The 21,125-nt window shown below is 45.0% G+C and overlaps 1 protein-coding gene across 4 annotated transcripts in view; it reads left to right on the top strand.

Annotated features, from left to right (window-relative positions):
* The window catches only part of RYR1 (ryanodine receptor 1), a 106,398-nt gene that overhangs the window by 66,965 nt on the left and 18,308 nt on the right, over nucleotides 1-21,125 (top strand). For 2 of the 4 annotated variants that reach the window (XM_074369711.1, XM_074369710.1), the window contains 13 exons: nucleotides 340-391; nucleotides 511-576; nucleotides 1,965-2,064; nucleotides 2,390-2,469; nucleotides 2,563-2,639; nucleotides 3,265-3,338; nucleotides 3,968-3,985; nucleotides 5,060-5,140; nucleotides 8,563-8,651; nucleotides 8,746-8,874; nucleotides 8,965-9,069; nucleotides 11,352-11,433; nucleotides 13,212-13,399. In XM_074369711.1, the coding sequence (XP_074225812.1) occupies nucleotides 340-391; nucleotides 511-576; nucleotides 1,965-2,064; nucleotides 2,390-2,469; nucleotides 2,563-2,639; nucleotides 3,265-3,338; nucleotides 3,968-3,985; nucleotides 5,060-5,140; nucleotides 8,563-8,651; nucleotides 8,746-8,874; nucleotides 8,965-9,069; nucleotides 11,352-11,433; nucleotides 13,212-13,399 (1,141 nt within the window). The remainder of the gene's footprint in view (nucleotides 1-339; nucleotides 392-510; nucleotides 577-1,964; nucleotides 2,065-2,389; nucleotides 2,470-2,562; nucleotides 2,640-3,264; nucleotides 3,339-3,967; nucleotides 3,986-5,059; nucleotides 5,141-8,562; nucleotides 8,652-8,745; nucleotides 8,875-8,964; nucleotides 9,070-11,351; nucleotides 11,434-13,211; nucleotides 13,400-21,125) is intronic. The other 2 variants (XM_074369713.1, XM_074369712.1) reach the window with 1 other exon arrangement.

The raw sequence follows: 21,125 nt of genomic DNA, 5'->3' as shown, positions 1-21,125 counted from the left end.
TTCCTGAAGCTCCAGGCTTCCATCACATCATCACAGCAACCAGGGTGGAAAGGGAGCATCTCTATCAATAGCTTCAGCAAAACTCCCAGAATGAATTCCATTGGACCAATGTGGATCACATGACTGTCTCTAACCTATTATTATAGCCAAGAGGATAGAAAGTGCTGATTGGCTCAGCCTTGATTACATACCCAGTCTGGCAGGGGAGAATCTACTCCATCTGAACCACACAGCCTGAGCGTGGGGATGGGGGTGCTCTCCAAAGGAAAAACTGGAAGTTGTTATAAGATGGGGTTCCTGTTGACTGGGTCCTGACCATCTCCCCACTTCCTTTCTCAGCAAACTGGATGAAGATTACTTGTATATGGCATATGCTGATATCATGGCAAAGGTAAGTTCAGGGCAGGTTCCCTTCCTCCCAGCTGCAATGCCTGTCCACTGAAAGGGCTGGGGGTGGACTGAGGTATCTCCTCTGTTCACAATCATACCTAATTAATTACCCATCCCCAGAGCTGCCACCTGGAGGAGGGAGGGGAGAACGGCGAAGCTGAAGATGAGGTTGAGGCATCCTTTGAGGTAGGTGGAATCAAGCGGTCCCGGTCCCGGAGGAAAGGAATGGGGGACCCTGACTTCATTATCCCCCATTCATTCAGTTTGTGTTTGGCCCTGTGCTGGGTGATATTGGGCACAGAGCAGTGGCCAAGTTAGTGCACTGGGGAGACAGCTACATCAAACAGACAGTAACATTGCAGAGTATACACAGTGGTGATAAGGGAAGTTCAGGCAAGATGGTCGGTGAGGGGAGGAGGCACAGGCAGAGGGGTCAGGCTGGGGAAGCCAGGGAAGCTCAGGGGGTCATGGGGACCCAGGGGATCCAGCCTCAGGGGAAGGGTTTCATGGAGAGCTTCTTGGAAGAAGGGATATCTGAGCAGAAGGATAAAATGTGCCAGTTGAAAAAAAATAAAGAAAGGTGTTCCAGGTAGGGGCACAGCATATGCGAAGGCCAGGCAGTAAGAAGGAGCCAGTAAATACAATTACCCCATCCTTTCACTCATTAAGGCGATCAGCAAGCATTTCCCGGAGTTCCTTAACCTTTTTTGTGTTACGGTCCCCTTTGGCATCTGGTGAAGTCTGTCTCAGAATCATACATTTAAATGTATAAAATGAATCCATAGCAGAGGAAACGGGCATATTGAAATAGTTAGCAAAGTATTGTTTAAAAAATTTGTGATCCAGTGATATTTGTACTTCTTTATTCACCTACCAAACAACAAGAACTAACAGGGGGTCCAGTAGCTACTGTAAATGATAAGTAGTGTGCACGTAAGTGATATTTTGAGACATCTGCAAAACTAATGTGATATAGGGGGGAGGGTATAGCTCAGTTTCAACAGCCTCACATCCCATTTAGAATCTCAGTTAATTAAGAGGGGAGGATATAGCTCAGAGATAGGGTGCATGCCTAGCATGCATGAGGTCCTGGGTTCAATCCCCTGTACCACCGTTAAATAAACCTAATTACCTCCCCTTCTTCTCCAAAATAATGTGACGTGGGAATGTCTGTGATTCTTATTGTTGACCCAACCACGAGTTCTGCTAACGTTGCTCTGATTTACGGCCTCATCCCTAATGGAAGGAAGTGCTCCATTTTAGTTAGAGGATGGGAAACATGAAAATATAACTTTTGTCCCCATCTGTGCTCACACACTCCTGGGATTTTAGCCACTGACCCCTTGGAGGTGTGTGGGCCCAAGTTAAGTCTGCTCCAAGCCCAGCCCCGTGCTGGGTGCAAGAGACAATTGCAGACATAAGTCCCAGGGGATGGAAGGAGTTCACAGCTGAAGGACTGAGCCCAGGGATGTGGCTGGAGCGGGAAGGGCAGGGGTGACAGTGAGGCTGTAAGGGGAAAGTCTGGGCTGCTGAGCCTGGACTCACTTGGCTCTGTGGGCCGGGCTCTGTCGCAGGAGAAAGAGATGGAGAAGCAGAGGCTCCTGTACCAGCAGGCACGGCTGCACAACCGGGGGGCAGCGGAGATGGTGCTTCAGATGATCAGTGCCTGCAAAGGTGCCCTCCATGTGCATTCGGCTCCCCCTGAGTACAGCCCCCACTGTCCCCAGCCAGCCCATCCCCTGTGGACCCAGGGGGCACACTCTCCCATGCCTCCTGCATGTAGTTTGCACTCACACCCCAGCCGTGCATGGTCCCCTGCACACTTGCCTTGCAGTTTCTCACTGGTTCCTTCCATCATGATCACCCCTACACACACACCCCTGCACATTCCTCTGCCCCTTCTCTCACACCCCCCAGGGATGGCTGTTTTCCGGTGGGTGGAGAACACTACTCCCAAACTGAGAAGGCCATCTTTTGCCCCTCTCCTCATCCCCTGCAGGAGAGACAGGCGCCATGGTGTCCTCCACCTTGAAGCTGGGCATCTCCATCCTGAATGGAGGCAATGCCGATGTGCAGCAGGTAACAGGCGAAGAAACTTGGGAGGCGGGCTAAGAGGGGTGGGAGGTTCCTGTGTGACTCCCAGTTCTCCCATCCCTCCCACCTCCTCTGCAGAAAATGCTGGATTATCTGAAGGACAAGAAGGAAGTCGGCTTCTTCCAGAGTATCCAGGCGCTGATGCAAACATGCAGGTGGGCCCTAGTGCACATCTTTGGTTTAGCTGCTTGGTGTGGCTCAGCTCGACTCCTGGTATCACCTCCGGTTCTAGTTCTGCTCTCTTGGTTCCAGGAGCAGAGACCCACTCAGTCCCGCTCAAATAACAGGGAGCTTATATTAAGGATTCACGCGGAGCAATAAGGGATGCAGAATGCCACAGACTTTAAGAATGAGTTGTATTAAGAATCCAGACAGCTGGAACCAGGAGGCTGTTGAGACTTCAAGGGGCACTCAGGCAGCAGGGAATTGGGGCCCCTTTGATGACCCCTATTCCTCTGACTCCACTACCGTCTGTCTTTATTCTCCTCTTGTGGCTGACTGACTTTCTCTGCTTCTCTGAAGCTTTTGCTCACTTATGGTTTGTTTCCTCCTGATTTCAGCTTTTATATATTTCATCTTCGCCCCACCTTACCTCATAGCTGCTACTGCATAGCCTCTCCCAGCTCTTAGTTTCTGCTTCCTCTCGATTTCAGCCCATTCCTGGTTCCCAACGGCTCTCCACCCCTCACTGTGGCCGGGGAGCTGGAGCTGCCAGGCTCTGGATGAGAGGAGGGCAGAGGCCTCAGCACATCTTCCCCGTCTTTCCTTTCTTTCCCTCAGTGTCCTGGATCTCAATGCCTTCGAGAGACAGAACAAGGCAGAGGGGCTGGGCATGGTGAACGAGGATGGAACCGGTGAGGCCCTCTTTTGGGCTTCCCTCTCCCTGGGATATCCTCTTCCTTCAGGATCCATCCCCTTCCCCGGCATTGCCCAGAACTCCCTTCCTCCAGTACACCTTCCCTCCCCAAGATCATCCCCAGGTTCCCCGCCTGCAGTGGTCCCAGTCCTGTCCCCCCACTCCTCTATTGTCTCCCTCCATGATCCCCACCCCTGAGTGTCCTTCTGTCCTGTGTTCTCTCACTCATTACCACTTGGACCCCATTCCCCACATGCCCCAAGTCTCCACCCCTGGTTGCTGTTCTCTTATTAATGTCCCTAATCCAGGTTAATCGAGTCTCCTCTTTGCCGTGTTGTGACGTGTCTAACCTTTCTGCCCTGATCCTTGCCTCCTGCCTCCCACCTCTCCCTGTCCATCTCTCTGTCTTCCCTCTTCTTTCTTCCCCTCTGCGTTTATCCTCTTCCTATTCACTTCCCTGCTTCCTTGCTCCTTATTGCTCTTTCTCTCTGTGGGTTGTTTCTCTGTGTCTATCTTCATCCCTGACCATGTCACTCTATGTGTTTTTCTGTCTGTCTCTCTGTCCCTTTCTATCTCTTTTTCTCTCTTTTTTTCTGCTTCCTCCTCCCATCCTGTTGGCTGCCCCAGTCATCAACCGCCAGAACGGTAATTCCCCTAGCCCATTCCCCTTGCATTGCTACCGCCGCCCCTCCCTTCTAACCCCCAACCGCCCCCTCCACCTGGGGGCTGAGGATCTGGGACATCCAGGGGAGGGAGGTTCCATGCCCACAGAAAGTCTTGAGATCAGGGGTCCAGAGACCAAGATTCGAGTCCCAGGTTAGCCACTAATACATGGGACAAGTCTCTTACCATCCGTAAGCCTCAGTTTCCCCATGTGTAAAATAGAAGCTAGAGGAGATAGCAAAGATCCCTTTCCAGCTGGATGTTCTTGGGCTTCTAGACCCAGATTCGCAGTCCTGGGGTGGGGTGAACCCCACTCCTACCTACCCTGCTCTCTGCACCCGCGACACTAGGTTGATCGAGTCTGCGGTTCCCATCCACCAACCAGATTGGTTGCCCCCAGCATCCACTCTGATTGGTGTGCGTGCCTGCTCTGGTTGGCCCGAGCATTCACTATGTAGCCTCCCCTCTCGCTTCCCTCCCCTACAGCCCACTGTGATTGGCTTCTTTCAGATGCCGGTTCTGATTGGCCCATGTTTACATGCCTCCCCCTCTGCTTCTCCTGGATTGGCTGCTTTCAAGGCATCTGAGCCAATTGGCTGGCTTTGGATTCCATCCCCTGCCCAATTCCCTCCTGCTCAGAGCCTTTGCGTGAAAGTGACTCCAACCCCCCTAATCCATTAACCGCCCCCCTGCGGTCCTGGAGAGGGGCTGAGGGAGAGCAGCAGCCCGAACCTCGGCTAGATCGGCAGACACTCCCAGATGTCGCACAAGTGGTGACATCAAAGGGACACTGATATTGTAGAAAGACACTTGAGGCCCCAGCTTCATGACGCAGGGCTCCTCAGTGTCCATCTGCTGATGTCACGGGCTCCGAGGTCGGGACCCCTGGTGTCACGGATGCCCGTGGCCCTCATAATGTCTTTAAAGTGGTGGCTGCTCTTCCCTGTGCACCCACGCTTTGTGCACATGTGTGCAGAGTGCATGGGCCGTGTGCGTGCTGTGTTGTGTCCTGGTGCTTCTGACCCCTTCTGGGCCCTGCCCTGCTCTTCCACCCAGGAGAGAAGGTCATGGCAGATGATGAATTCACCCAAGACCTATTCCGATTCCTGCAATTGCTCTGCGAGGGGCACAATAATGGTGAGGAGGAGGGGTGGGTGAGGTGGAGAAGAGTCCAAGGTTTGCGGTCAGTCTGGAAGGGTTGCCTTGGTTAATCTCCAGTCCCCTACCTCCCCCACCCCCTTATCAACGATGGCCTGGCCACCCCTCCAGGCTTTGTCCTCAACCCCATTATCCTTCATTCTTTACTTTCAGCCTTCATCAAGCCCTGTCTGCCCACCTTCATAAATCTCTGTTAAATTTCTGGAATCTGGCCACTTTGCTTCACTTTCTCCTCCTCTAGCCAGTCCATTTCCCCAAAAGTAATCTGCCAAAAACCAGTTTGGCCAAAAATCAATTCTCCCAAAAGAACAATTCGCCATTTTTCCACAGGCATTTTGAAGCAGGTGCCAAAGTTCAGTAAATGTGGTGGATTTCCAAACTTTGGGTCTGTAGAGGGGCAAATTGCCTGGCATTTTTCAATGAATCTATTAGAACCACTTACTCATTTTGCTTCTAAAATACTTTGCCAGGAGAAAGGCTTAGAGACTTTCCTAACTTAAACAAGTTTGAGTTTTCACAACTTTTGTGCTGGTTCAGGATCAAGGATGACACAGCAAGTTAAACACATTATTGGTGAGAAAATACAACGTGGTGTGGCATGCATAGCTGACAGCATTAAAGGAAGGGTTAAAATTCTGAACAACAAACGTTTCATCCGCCGCAGTTTCCTATAACAAACGTATAGTCTCGAGGTTGTGGTTATAACACTTAGCAGGTGATGTGAAGCCAGACTGCCCAGAAATTAACCATGATAAGAATGAGAGTAATTATAAATCTAACTTCCATAGACCCTGCACCCCACTTGGCTAGTGTTCTTTAAGTTAACTGGTAAACATCTTGAATCATCACTCTTTTCTTTTCAACAAAGAATAAAGCATGATCCATTGTTTTGCGTTCTCAAAAGCTCTTATGTCTACAGCTAGTGTTTCTTCAAGCTTTATTAAATACCTTTGTGCCTTGCCACTAGGGTTTTCTTTCCTTAATGAAGGTGAAATCAGGGGTTTAAGATGAATTTTATTCCTGGAGCCTGTGAGTTTTTGGAAATGAGAATGTTCTTATGGTGGAATGTCTCTCTCCCACCAAACCGGTGATCCAGTCCTCTGCCCAAATGTGTGGATTCATTAACCAGCCCAATCAAATAAATATTTGAAAAAGTATCTTTCAAATCTCAGAGGCCTTGCATGTCTTGAGTACTCAGTGCCATTCAGAGCAGACAAAAGCTTTGCTTCTTGTTTACTTGCACACATCTGTGACAGTGTTCTTAGATGACAGAGTTCTTTACAGGAAGAGGAACTGTATCTTTAACCATTTAGGCATATAGTCTGATTTATATTCTTTTTAAAATAAATCTTATTTTATTTTATTTTTTAATGGAGGTACTGGGGATTGAACCCAGGGCATCATGCATGCTAAGCATGCACTCTACCACTGAGCTATTACACCCCCATACAGTCTGATTTAAATGAACACACACACACACACACAAAGGGATTAGAAAACAGGGTTTGCTATAAAGTCTTGACTATTTGAGTATATTCATCTGTAACGTGAAACCAGGCAAAATGGATTGATATTCAGTCTGATATAGTGATTGTGACGTGGCTATTGGGAAATCAGATGGAAGTAAAACTTTGGGGAGAAAAAACTCAGGGGCTGTTGAAGCCATCCTGGGCAGCATGACGTTGCTATAACACCCAAAGGACTTAACTGAAGCTCATTTTCATTGCCTTGATAATTTGATAAATTGATCGTTTGGCAAATGGGTCTACAGAGGTGGTTCTCAAACTCAAGCATGCGTAAGAATCACCTGGAGGCCTTCTTAAACTAAACTTCTGGATCCCACCCCACATTTTCTGATTTAGCAATTCTGGAGTGGAGCCGAGGAATTTGCATTTCTAACAAGTTTCCAGGAAGTGATAATGCTGCTATTCTGCTCCAAAGAGCAGCCCTTAACCTCAGCACTCTAAGTCCCTTTAAGAACAGCTATCATTTATTGAGCACTTATGTACCAGGTTCTGTTCTAAATTCATTATGTATGCTAAAGCATTAAAACCTCACAACAGCTCCATAAAGTAGGATATACTGTGACCACCATGTTACATGTGGGGGAACTGGGCACAGTCTGTCTCACACAGAGAGGTTTAATAACTTGCCTGAGGTCACACAGCTAGGAATTTGTGCAGCCAACTCCTCCTCATCTTTCAGGTCTCAGCTTAGAGGTCTCCTCCTCCAAGAAGCCCTCCCTGACCACTCAGTCTGGGTCAGGCATGTCCTTTGGGCTCCTTCAACCCCCTGAGCTTCCCCCATCACAATCATTCTGTCCAGTATTCCCCTGTCATCCATGAACAGTGATGATGATGATTTCAGAACTTCTCAACCACACACTGAAGTAGAGAGAATGATCTAATAAGCCCCCAGTAGTCATCACTCAGCTTTGTTATCAGCTGACTGCCATAGAACAATGTTTTTCAAATAGTGGGAACCAACTCATCAGAGGTTGTGAAAAAGTTTATTATAGACGTTCTCATTTCTAATTGCACACTGGTATGCATGGGGAGCTTTACAAGATATCATAGCCCAGTTTTCACCCCATATATTCTAATTTAATTGGCCCATGGTGGGGCCTGAGCACTGGGATTTTTAAAAGTCTCCAGGTGGTCCCCAGCCAAGGCTAAGAGGTTAAGAACTACACATTTAGTGGGCTGAGACTGCAGGTTGCAGTTAGAAAAGACTGAAAAATTACTACAAAATAATATAAACTTCACAAGGGCAAAGACTTTGTTTTCTTTTACTGCTGTATCCCCAGGGCCTAGAACAGTGCCTGGAAAATGCTCAATAAATTTGTAGCATCAAAGAATGAGTGACCGATCTTCATCTCCCATTAGTACATAGTATATGCTCAATAAGTATGTATTGAATAAATGAACAAACAAATGACAGAAGCTTATCTCCTCTGGTTTTTGGTAGGTGCTCAATAAATAATTTTTTGATAAATGAATTAATGAATCACCAATCTCCCATTTCCCCCAGGCATTCAGTAAAAAAAAAAATTTGCAAAATAAATGAAAGACTGAATCTCCATTTTCCCCTTGCTACATTGTGGGTGCTCAGTAAATATTTTGAGGAAAAAAATGAATAAATGACTGACCCTCCACCACATGTGGCACATAGTGCACCCTCAGTAAATATTATTACACAAATGGATAAATGATCTCCCATCTTCCTCTAACATGTAGTAGGTACTGATAAAGAGTTACTAAATAAATTAATGATTATATGCCTTCTGGCATACAGTAGGCACTCAATAAACATTTATTGCATAAATGAATAAAAGACCCACTGTTCACCTCCCCTACCACATGGTAGGTACTCAATGAATAAATGTCTTTTCATCTCCCTAGATTTCCAAAACTACCTGCGGACACAGACAGGGAACACAACCACCATTAACATCATCATCTGTACGGTGGACTACCTCCTACGGCTGCAGGTGAGGATGTGAGGCCGTCCAGCTGTGGCCTGGGTAAGGGTCTGTTGGGCCATAGTTGGCCCCAGCAGCCCCTCACACTCTGTGTGTCCCCTAGGAGTCCATCAGCGACTTCTACTGGTACTATTCCGGCAAGGATGTCATTGAAGAGCAGGGCAAGAGAAACTTTTCCAAGGCCATGTCTGTGGCTAAACAGGTGTTCAACAGCCTCACCGAGTACATCCAGGTAGGGCCCACCCACTGGGGTGAGGGGAAGTGGGGTAGTCCGGCATCCGGTGCCCTGCCTCGCGCTCACCCAAAGCCTCTGCCCACCCAGGGCCCCTGCACTGGGAACCAGCAGAGTCTAGCGCACAGCCGCCTCTGGGACGCCGTGGTGGGATTCCTGCACGTGTTTGCCCACATGATGATGAAGCTCGCTCAGGTTCGGGCCCCTCGGTTCATTTAAGTGCTTCCCGGCACCCCTCAGCGGGCCCGTTTCCAAGTCTTGCCTCAACCGTCAGTTTCTCACCCCAGTATTCGGGGCAAGTTCCAGACTGGTCTCTCCTCGTGGCCAAATCCATCTTCCTAGTTGACTGGTTCTCCGCGTGACCCCGCCTCCTCCTCTGCCACCGCCAATCGGCTGGTTTCCCATCCACACTGCCATTGGTCTGGCGTTTAGGCCCCGCCCCCTCTGGTCCGCAGCTCCTCTATGATTGGTTGGTGTTCTTTCCTCTCTGATGAGGTCACTACGATTCGGACAGCTCTGGGGATAGGATGGGGTCAGGCTTCTAGATCAGGGTCCAGTGCTGAAGGAGTGTTTTGCTTCTTTATTCGGCCTGCGGCAGATGACGCCTATCTCGGGTACCCATGATGTAAGGTCCCTGTCGAGCCCCATCTCCCATCTCTAGCATCTTCTTGCTTCCCTTCGCCCCGTCCGCTTCCCCTCGCCCCTTTGCAGCCTTGTCAATGCCTCATGAACACCGTATCCATTTTGCTCTGCTTCTGTCTGGTAAACATATTCAAAGCTGCCGTATGCGCTGCTGCGGAGCTCAGCATCTGGAAGGGCACCATCCACATCCTACACCTCATACATATATCGGTGTGTTTATTACAACAGTTTTCCAGCAGGTGGCAGTATTCTGTATATTATAATTTCCCAACAGGAAGAGTCGAAAGGGAGCCTTTTTTTTTTTTTTTTTTTTTATTTATTTATTCAAAGGCGCCACAGGGTCTGCTGGAAACCTTGACTAGCGTCATCTGACTTTTTTTTTTTTTAAACGGAGTTGTACTTAAGAATGCAATTCCTCAGTGTCAGTGAGTTGAAGTCGGGCTGTTGATGTAATCTTAAAATTCTAGAGATTGTTGGTATCTGAGCGTAGAGTTCCAAACCCTGCAGAGTTGATTCATCTGCCATAGTCTAGGTTAAGTTGCAAAAGCTAGAAATTCAATGCAAAGCAGTGACTTAAAAGGATTTATCAGTTCACATCACAGATCAGGTTCAGGGCCTAGTGTGATGTTAGTAGAAATGTCCCTGCCCTCTCTGGTTTCATTCTCAAGCAGGCTTTACCCATGGGCTGGAAAAATGGTGCCCGGGTTTCTATGCACCCCACTAACAGCTCCGGAGAGTAAAGAACTCTTCTTTAGTTCCAGGAAAGGATCTGTGATACTCTCTTATTGGACTACTGGGTCACATGCCCTTTCCTGAACCAATCATGCTGGCCAGAGGAAAGAAAGCTCTGATTGGCCAGACCTGGCCCTATACCCACCCCTAGAAGCAGGAACGTGGGGTTAGTTCCATAAGCTCTGAGGGTGGGATTGTAGAGGGAAGCAAGGGCTTCATCATGGGCAGGCACACACCACCAGCACTCACCCATTTTAGGATCTTGAGATCCTGGAATGTTGGAATCTTAGAATGCAGAGCTTTGGGATTGTAGAAATGTGTCAGGATTAGAATCAGCAACTCTAGAACTAGCATAAGGGTAGAATGAGCTTTATATTCCATTTATCTGGTACCCTTCTTCCTCCTCCACTTTGTTAGGTAGAACCATATGAAATTACCATTTTGTGGGTAAAAAAATGGCTGTATATTGGCAATTTTATATAGCTGAACCTAATACAAATAGGGACCATGAGGCAGAACTTTGACATGTTGGAGACTTCTGTGGGCCCTGCATGAGACACTGTGACAGGAGAGGCAGTATTTTCCCACATTTTCCCCAAATGACTTAACAGAAAGCACATAGCTGTGTCCTGCCGCCTTCTTCCTAAACCCAGAGTCCCAGTTTTTCCATCATACATTCATTCAACAAACCTGTGTCAAGTACCCACCATAGGCCAGTGCTGAGCTCTCATCCTTCCCAGATCTGTGTTTCTGTCCCCAGTATTTGCCTCTGTCTGTCTTTGTGTCTCTTGATCCCAAGCATCTACTCTCTGAGCCACATACTCCTCCCAGGCCTCCTTGTCCACCAGCCCTTGCCCCTACACGTCACCTGTTAAGGCCCTTTCCCCAGAAGGGCCAATCCCACCCCCACAGTCTTGTCTCTCTGCCCCTTCCTCTGCTTCCGAGGAACATGTCTGGACTCGGGTCCCCTCGGAGGTAAGAGGGGAGAAGAATAGGGTCTTAGGCCCTGCTGGGTGGGTGAGGAGGGGTGGAGGCAGTTGGAGAAGGGGGGAGGTATTTCTGCTGAGACCAGCCCTTACATAGCTGAGATGTGGGGTCTCTAGGACTCGAGCCAGATCGAGCTGTTGAAGGAGCTGCTGGATCTACAGAAGGACATGGTGGTGATGTTGCTGTCACTTCTAGAAGGTAAATGCCCAGTGGGTGGGGGTAACGGGAGGGTACAAAGGAGCAGACAAGCCAGAGAATGGCCCTCTGAGACCCAGAAGACCCTAACCTTCAACCCCATCTGACATCATGTCAGGGTCAATGCATTGATGATGTTGCTGTTAACAAGCTCAGCAGACATTTATTGGCAATTACTATGTGCCAGACCCTGACTGTACATAATTTACTGACTCCCCAGAGAAATCTTAATAAGGTACGTGGCCTGGACATTTTTTTAAATGTATGCACTGAATAGGTATTTAGTTGTTTCCTAAATGTGTCAGTTAGCTCTTGCTGCCTAACAGATACCTCCAAAACTTAGTAACTTAAAATAACCATAATTTAATACCAATTAATAAAACAATTTAACTAGTAGACAAAAACTTTTTTCTATAGAGATTCATAACAGCATCCTCATTCTTTTATGAGGCTGTGTAGTACCCATTGTGTGGGGATACAATGATTCATTTAACCACACCCCTATCAATGGATATTCAAAGTATTTTTTTAAAAATTTGCTATTGCAAAAAAAATTGCTATTGCAAACAATGTTGACATGAATAAGCCTCCTACAGTGTTTCAATTTTTGGTAACTAGTCATTGACTTTTAAAAATCAGATTTAAGTGGGGAGGGTATAGCTCAGGGGTAGAGTGTATGCCTAGCATGCATGGTTTCAATCCCCAGTACCTCCATTAAAATAATTTTTTTTTTTAAAAACCTAATTACTTCTCCCAAAAATAAAAAAATAAATAAGAGTTTTTGAAAAATCAGATTTAAAAATCAAAAGTCCCTTTAAGCTTCAGATTTCCAGCTTTTCTTGAAAAATGGAAAGACTGTTCACATTCTCACATGGTAAAAATCAGCTGGATGGATTAAGTAACTGACTTATATAAACGTTAAATCTGATTTTGATGACTTCCTTATGATTGTATAAGAGAATGTCCTTGTCTTTTAGAACACATCAGTGGAAATGTTTAGGGGTAAAAAGGCCTCATGTCTGCAGCTTACACTTAAATGGTTCGGGGGGAAAAATAGGAAGAGGGAGAGGAATTATAAAGCAAGTGTGGCAAAATGTAAACACTTGGTGAATCTGGAATACACAAAGTTTCCTTTGCACTATTCTTGTAACTTTCATGTAAACTTGAAATTGTATTAAAATTGAAATGTACAAAAAGAAGCTGGCGCCAGTTTGCTTTAGTGTGGGGCCCCAGCTTACCACAGTCTCCACCTCTCCCTGCTGTCTTACCTTTGATCTACCTCTCTCATCGATGGACCTGCCTGGCCTCTGTGGATGAGGGGAGGGCTTAGATATGTGAGCCCTGAGATCATGCAGCTCTGGTTCCCCCCACACCTTTCCTGGCTATGTAACCATGAGTGTGTAACTTTCTCTGAGTCTCAGTTTCCTCATCTATAAGAATGAATAGTAACACACCTCCCTTACAAGGATGAGATCATGCCAGTGCATTGCTTGGCATGGCATCTGGGACCTGCTGTCAGCTTATGCCATTGTTATCTTTATTGATGACACCCCCAGCTACCAGGGGAGGGAGGAAAAGACAAGACCAGCCAGGTTCAAACATGATGCTGAAGCAGCTCTGGGAGTGACCATTGCCCTTTGAGGGGAGGTATAGGAGCTGGCCGGGGAAGCTTCCACCAGCACAGTGGGTACCAGGGATCCTGAGCTGGAGAGGGAGGCAAGCCCGATAGGGATCCAGAAAGGAGGCTCTGCTGGGCCACTCTGACCTGGGGCTGCCCACAGGGAACGTGGTGAACGGCATGATTGCCCGGCAGATGGTGGACATGCTCGTGGAATCCTCGTCCAATGTGGAGATGATTCTCAAGTTCTTCGACATGTTCCTGAAACTCAAGGACATCGTGGGCTCGGAGGCCTTCCAGGACTATGTCACTGATCCCCGAGGCCTCATCTCCAAGAAGGACTTCCAGAAGGTGGGTACCGGAAGGCGTATGTGTGGGATGCCAAGTGCCAGTCAAGCCCTTCCTGGCTGCCTGCTTTGGGCAAGAGACTTATCTGGGTGCCTCAGTTTCCTTTTCTGTAAAACAGGGATAAAATAGTCCTTGAAGTTGTTTTGAAGATGAAATGGATTAACACAAATGAGAGCCATTATTTCCATGATCATTATTAATAGTCATAATAATGTTATTATTATAAATAGAGATCAGTTATTTCATTAATAAGTATCTATTGGGTTTCTCCTCTGTGCTGGGTCCTATGCTGGTACCATGGACACAGCAATGACTGAGACAAACACAGCCCTGCCTTCATGGGGCTTATAGACTAATTAATGGGAGAAGCGGTCACTAATGAACATTGCAGTTTTAGATATGAGGCTGTTAGAAGGGAGATGCAGGGACCAGCTCTATTCAGGAGCCCTCTCACCTGACTCTGCTATTTCTTCCACCCAGGTAAGTCTGCTCTGAGCCTCAGGCTCCTCCTCTGTGAAATGGAGCTAGGATTAATAACATTAACTATCTCACAGGACAGTGAGTGGACAGTGCCAGGAGCATGCAAGAGACGTTACCTATTATTATCACTGCCAGATCTTTCTCATCACCATGTTACTAACTTTTTCTTTTGAAATAACGTCAGGCTTATAGAGAAATTACAAGAAGAGTACGTAAAATTTCTGAATAACCTTTTCACCCAGATTGCCCAAATATTAACTTTTTATCACATTTGCTCTATCATGATTCCCTTTTACCTCTAAATACCTCAGTGTGCATCTCCTGAGAACAAATTCATTCCCTTACATAACCACAGCACAATTATGCAAATCAGGAAATTAACATTGACACAGTGCTGCTATCTACAGATTTTATTCAACTCTGACTCTTGAAGAAATTTTTTCCCCTGTTGAGAATCCAGTCCAGGATCAGGGATTGAATTTAAGCATCCTGTCTATTTTGCCTCCTTCATTCCGGAACCCTTCCTTGGTCTGTCTTTGTCTTTCATGTCCTTGACATTTTTGAAGAATAGAGGCCAGTTGTTTCACAGGATGGCCCTCCGTGTTGGTTTGTCTGTTTCCCTCCTGATTAGATTCAGGTTGTACACCTTTGGCAGGAATGTCAGAGAAGTAATGTGTCCTTCTCAGTGTGTTGTATCAGGAGACACGTGATGTTGGTTCTTCCCATTCGTGTTGGTGTTAGCTTGGCTCACGGAGTGAAGGTGTTATTTACCAGGGTCTCCACTGTAATGACACTGTCATTTCCCCCTGTATCCTGTGAGGATGTACTTTGAGACTGTGTAAATATCCTGCTCAGCCTCTTGGGTGAGCATCCATTGATGGTTCTTGTCTGAAACGATGACTACTATGGCAGTTGACAAATGATGGCTTTCTAATTTCCCTGTGCCCTTTACCTTTATTAGGTACCATTTTACTGTAAGGAAGAGTTGTTCCCTTCTCCACTTATTTATTTGTTCGTTCATTCATTCATTCATCTGTAGACTCATGGCTTCTTATTTTATTGTGAGGGTTGCAATTGCTGCTGTCCATCAGCATTTAAATAAGCCCAGGGTCTCCTGAGTTAAATATAAAGTGCCCTCATGCGTCCCAGCCGTCCTCCGAGAGACTCCCTGCCTCTCTCTTCCCTTCTCAGCCACGCCTCCCAAGAGCTGTCTACCCTCGCTCACTCCTTTCTCACCTCCCACTCCTTCCCTGATTCGGGGCTTGTTGGTTTCTCTCCCTGTTACTCTCCTGAAACTACCTCCACAAAGACCGTCAGTGATCTCTTCACCCCAGAATCTCTCCTCTGACTTGTCATCTTGGCAGCATTTGCCACAGTCAGCCATTTCGTCCCTCCAGCCATGCCTGCTTCCCTGGGAGTCTGGGCCACACGCTGCTGGGACCCTCACCTTCCCTGCCAATCCCTCACAGCCTCTTATACATCACTATCCCTGAGCCTCCACCTTCAGGGAAAAGAGCTAATATGTATCATGTTCTCACTGTGTGCCCGCTCCGGAATGTAAATGAATGTTAATTTAATCTTTACAGCATCCCTTGCGTAGGAAGGACTGTTTTTTAATTCTCCCTTTACAGAAGTGGAAACTGAAGCATAGGGAGGTAAAGTGATGTGCTGAAGGTCACACAGCTGATAATTGACAGAGCTGGGATTAGGCTCGGGCAGTCTGGCTCCAGAGTAGACTGCCTCCAGATTCAACCATTAATCTAGTCCAATAAATACTCAACAAGCACCTCCTAGGTGCCAGGCCCTGTCTGGGGAGTTCCAACCCTACTTTCAAGACTGACAGGTTTAGGGTGAGAGACTCAGTGGGGGCTGCAGGAGCTAAAGTCGCATCATCTATTGTTTTAAAATGATTCTACCCAGCAGAGGAAACCATCAGCAAAATAAAGAAGCAACTTATGGAATAGGAGAAAATATTTGCCAACCACATATTTGGTAAAGAGTTAATATCCAAAATGTACAAAGAATTCATACAGCTCAAAAGTAATAAGGCCAATAGCCCAATTTAAAAATGGGCAAACGACTTGAATACACATTTTTCCAAAGACATACTAGTGGCCAAAAGATACAAGAAAAGGTCCCCAACATCACTAATCATCAGGGAAATGCAAATCAAAACCACAGTGAGGCATTACCTCACACCTGCTAGGACAGCTATTATCAGACAGGTAAGAGATAAGTGTGGTGTGAATGTAGAGAAAAGGGAACCTTTGTGCATTGTTGGTGCAAATGTAAACTGGTGCCACCACAATGGAAAACAGTATGGGGGTTCCTCAAGAAATTAAAAATAGACCTACCAAATGATCTAGCAATTCCACTCCTGGGTATGTATCCAAAGAAAATGGAACTATTCTCTCAAGGAGATATCTTCACTCTCACATCCATTGCAGCATTATTCACAATAGCCATGGTATGAAAAAAATCTAAGTGTCTGTCAATGGATGAATGGAAAATGAAGATGTGAAGTGTTTGTGTGTGTGTGTGTACAATGAAATATTATTCAGCCTTCTTTTTAAAAAAAAAAAAAAAAAAAAAAAAGGAAATCCTGTCATTTGCCACAACGTGGATGAACCTGGAGGGCACTATGCTAAGTGAAATAAGCCAGCCAGAGAAAGACAAATACCTGATGGTATCATTTATGTGGAATCTTAAAAAAAAAAAAAAGTCAAACTCATAGAAACAGAAAGTAGAAAAGTGAGTGAGCAGTTTCTATGAACTGGGAGGTGGGGGAAATAGGGAGAGGTTGATAAAGCGTACAAACTTTCAGTTATAAGATGAATCTTGAAAAAATGGGCGAAGATCCCTCCTGATTATTCAGGACTTCACAAATCACAAGATCTGATGTCATGCACACAACATTCTATAGCTGAATATCTCTGTTTCACAAAGTTACAAACAAGCTGTAACTTTAAAGGTGCATCGGTTTTATTTTTTGAATAAATAATACATTCCCGTTATTTAAAAAGTAACATATAACAAGGTATGAAGTGAGAAGTCTCACTCCCACCCCTTTCTCAGCCTACCCTTCCTGCACTCCCACTGCTGTGAGTAAGCATTCTTCTGTATCCTTCTGTCATCTTCTCCACATACTGTTATTTTCCTCTTTTCTTACATAATACATAATGAAGTCTATACATTAGCCTGTATCACTTAACAGTGTATTCTGGAGATACAGGGAGTGTCCTGATTATTTTTTGACAGGTGTCCAGTATTCCACTTTGTGTATGTGTTACAGTTTGTTTGATTATTCCCCGCTGATGAACACTTGCTTTGTTCCCAGTCTTTACCTATTGCAACGTATGCTGTAATGAGGGCTGCCATGGATAGTTGTACAAGCTGTGCACTGTACAAATATTGTAAATTTGTACTGCAGGTTTCCAGCAGATGGGAGTAAGTCTGCTGAGGAAGTCTCCATATAGGCCACTAACAATGCTGCCTAGAACAATTGCCCTTGTATGTACATTTTGTACGTGCTGTTATATCTAAAGATAAACTTCCAACAGTGAGATTGTTGGGTGAAAAGGTAAATGCATTTGTCGTTTGGACAGATTCTGCCTTCCATTTTTTCCTTCCCATTACCAACATGTGAGACTACCTGTTTCCCCACAGCCTCACCACCAGACCGCATTGTTAAATATTTGGATTTTTGCCAATCTGATAGGTGAAAAAGGGTATTGCAGTGCAGTTTTAATTCACATTTCTCCTGTTAGGCATCTTCTCATGTTATTTCTTTTGTATTACTTGTTCAGTAAACCGACCATGTCCTTGGCTTACTTTTCTATTGGGATGTTGGTGCTTTTCTTCTTAATTTGTAGGAACTCTTTATATATTTGGCCGATTATAACTTTGTTAGTGATATGAGTTGCATCTTTTGTTCCTAGTTCATCTGTATTTTGACTTTGTTGATGATGTTTTTTTTTTTTTTTTGGAGGGTGGCATACACAATGCTTGATTTTTACGTAGAAAATCATCTCAAATATCTTATTTTTAACAAAATAGGTAATACAGGAGTACATTCCTCTTGTAAAGAAATTCAGAACGTACAGCTATAGTTGAGGTCACCTTTGACCCCCCAACCCCAATCCTCTTCTCATCCCACTTCTCCAAAGGCTGCCACAGTTATCTATTTGGTGTACATCTCTCTGGATGTTTATTTCTGTATTTTCATTCATATGTAAATCTACATTGAAAAATATATAGAATTGTTTTAGGGCTTCCCAAATTCTTTATGGTCAATAGAGTTCTTGACAGCTTGCGAAGCTCATCTCCAATAAGAAGTACTTTGCAGATTCCAAAACATCTCCAACAGTTTAGAAAACCCTTTCTGGTGGGTGAAAACACATTTCAGGCTACTAATTTATTCTTGGTCAGTACTGTTTTGTGGTTTTCTTTACCTTTTATTTTTATTGGCAAGTGTCTTGTATGTATCTCTAAATTAAAGACTTCCTTTGAAAAATCTTCATTGAGATGTAATTCACATACTATAAAATGCACCAATTTAAGAAGTACAATTTAATGGGGTTTTTTTTGGTATATTCACAGAATTGTGCAACCATCACTACAATCTAATTTTAGAACACTTTAATCACCCCAAAAAAGAAACTCCATACCCTTTAGCAGTCACTTCCCATTTCCCTCACCCAGGCCCCTGGCAACCACTAATCTACTTTCTGTCACTATAAATTTGCCTATTTTGGACTCTTCATATAAATGGAACTGTACAATATATTGTTTTAAAAGGCTTTCCTTTTATTCAACAAGCTACAATGTCATTGTCACTCCTAACTGAAAACAAAGCAATAAAGACAAAATGAAAAAGATCTACAATCCATTACATCATCAAATATCTAGTCAGTGTTCACATTGCCAGATCTCATAAATATCACTTATCATTTTTTGCAATTTCTTTGAACCAGGGTCAAAACAAGACCGCCCAGTGCAATTGGTTGGTATTTCATTAAAGCTCCTTTTATCTACTGCTGCCTCTCCATCACTTTTCCTTTTCCTGGCAGCTTATCTGCTGAAGACCCAGGTTGTTGATCCTGTAGAGCAGGAAATACAATGTGATCTGGGATGGATTACATGCTTGAGATTAGCAGATACACATTACCGTATATAAAACAGATAAACAATAAGGACCTTCTGTATAGCACAGGGAACTATATTCAGTTTCTTGTAATGAGCTATAATGGAAAAGAATCTGAATATATATACATATATATATATATATATTTATACACACACCACACACATATGTATGTGTATGTGTAACTGAATCACTTTGCTGTACACCTGAAACTAACACTGCAAATTGACTACATGTCAATAAAAAATAAATAAGAATTTAAAAAGGGAGTTGAGGTATAGCTCAGTTGGTAGAGTGCATGCTGAGCACGCACTAGGTACTTGGTTCAATTCCCAGTACTTCCATTTGAAAAAGAAAAAAAAGAAACCAAAATGAAGATTTTTTTTTTTTAAAATGCAATGTGAGCAACACATATGGTTAAAATTTTTCTAGTACCCACACTTTAAAAAGAGTAAAAAGAAACATAGGAAATTATTTTTAACAATATGTTCTATTTTACCTCCACTACTAAAATATTTCAGCCTATAATCAATATAAAATTATTAGCTATTTAAAATTTTTAAATTCTTTAAAATTCATATGTATTTTGTACTTACAGTACATCTCACTCTGCACCAGCCACGATTCAAGTGCTCCGTAGCCACATGTGGCTCTTGGCTATCCTTCAATAGTGCTGTCCTAGGTGTAGAGTTTCCCACAGTTTGGGTCTGGCTGATGCAACCTTGTGGTGTCATTTAATGTGTTCCTTTGTCCCCTGCATTTCCTGTAAACTGGGACTTAGGTCAAGAAACTCAATCAAATTCAAGTTTGGACTTTTTGTTTTTATTTTTACTTTTTGCCAGCACCTTCCTTTGTGGTGCTTCATGCATTCATCAAGAGACACATCCTGTCCCCTCGTCTCTCCATTTGTGGTGTCGGTAACCAGTGATGTTTGATGCCCAGATATACTAATTCACTAGAGATTGCAAAATGGCGGTATTCTCATTTCTGCATGATTTTCAGGTTCTTTATGATTTAAAAGACAAGTTCAGGATTCTTTTTAAAGGACTTCTTTATTTTCAAAATTGTAACAGTCAAAAATTCTTCTTAGTTTTCAAGATGCTTTATTCATTTGACACATATACATTGCCCACCTGCCATGTGTAGCAGTGAACAGAACAGACACCTCACCCTCAGAGCTGATTGCCCAATGGGGAGAGGCAGATGGAAATAAGTAAATAAACGCAATAATTTCAGGTTATAATCTGTGGCCTGAAGGAAATGAGTGATGTGTGAGAGAGCATGCGTGGAGTAAGCCCTGTAAACTGGGTAGTCAGAGGGAAGGTCTTTCTAGAAGAGGACATTGAACCTAAGAGCTATAAAGTCCCCTGTGAAGGTGGGGGAGGTTGTGGCATTCCCGGCAGAGGAGACAGCAGGTATAAAGGCTGAAAGATGGGAACAGGGGGGATGCAAAGGAGGCCAGTGTGGATGGAGAGGGCCTTTGAGGTGGAGAGAGGGAAAAATAAAGCCTGAGAGGTGAAGCGGGCAGGTGTGCAGGACCTGGTTGGCTGCAGGGGGATACTCTGACTTTTAACCTGAATAATATGGAGCTAAGTGAGGATTCTGAGTGGGGAGGGATGTGACCTGACTCAGATGTTTACAGGGTCCCCCCAGCTGCGTGTGGGAAGAGTCTGTGGGGACAGAAGAGGAGCAGGGAGGAGGTTGTGTGATGGCCCATTGGGGGACCAAACCAGAGTGGAGACCATGGAGGGGGCAGAAGTGTGTGTGTCCTAGATCTGTTGAAAGCAGAGCTGACAGATTTGCTGATGGATTAGGTGTGGGTAGTGAGATAAAAGAGAGAAATCAAGGATGACTCAAAGATTTTAACTTAAGCACCTGGGTGGGTGGCGATGCTATTCCTGAGATGGGTAAGACTGTGGGAGGAGAGGTTTTGAAATCAAGACTTCAGTTTTGGCCATTTCCACAAAGAGATGTCAAGTGGGCTTCGGCTATAAGTGCATGGACTCTGGGGAGCAGCCAGGGCTGGGATGTAGACTTCATAGTCATTGGCATGGGATGGCAAGCAGAGCCTTGGGCGTCAATGAGATCTCCAGGGAGAATACGTAT

Source organism: Camelus bactrianus, chromosome 9 (genome assembly GCF_048773025.1).
Source record: "Camelus bactrianus isolate YW-2024 breed Bactrian camel chromosome 9, ASM4877302v1, whole genome shotgun sequence".
In the NCBI taxonomy this organism is placed as follows: domain Eukaryota; kingdom Metazoa; phylum Chordata; class Mammalia; order Artiodactyla; family Camelidae; genus Camelus; species Camelus bactrianus.
Note: the sequence above shows the minus strand (reverse complement) of the source record. Positions and strands in the feature narration are given on the sequence as shown.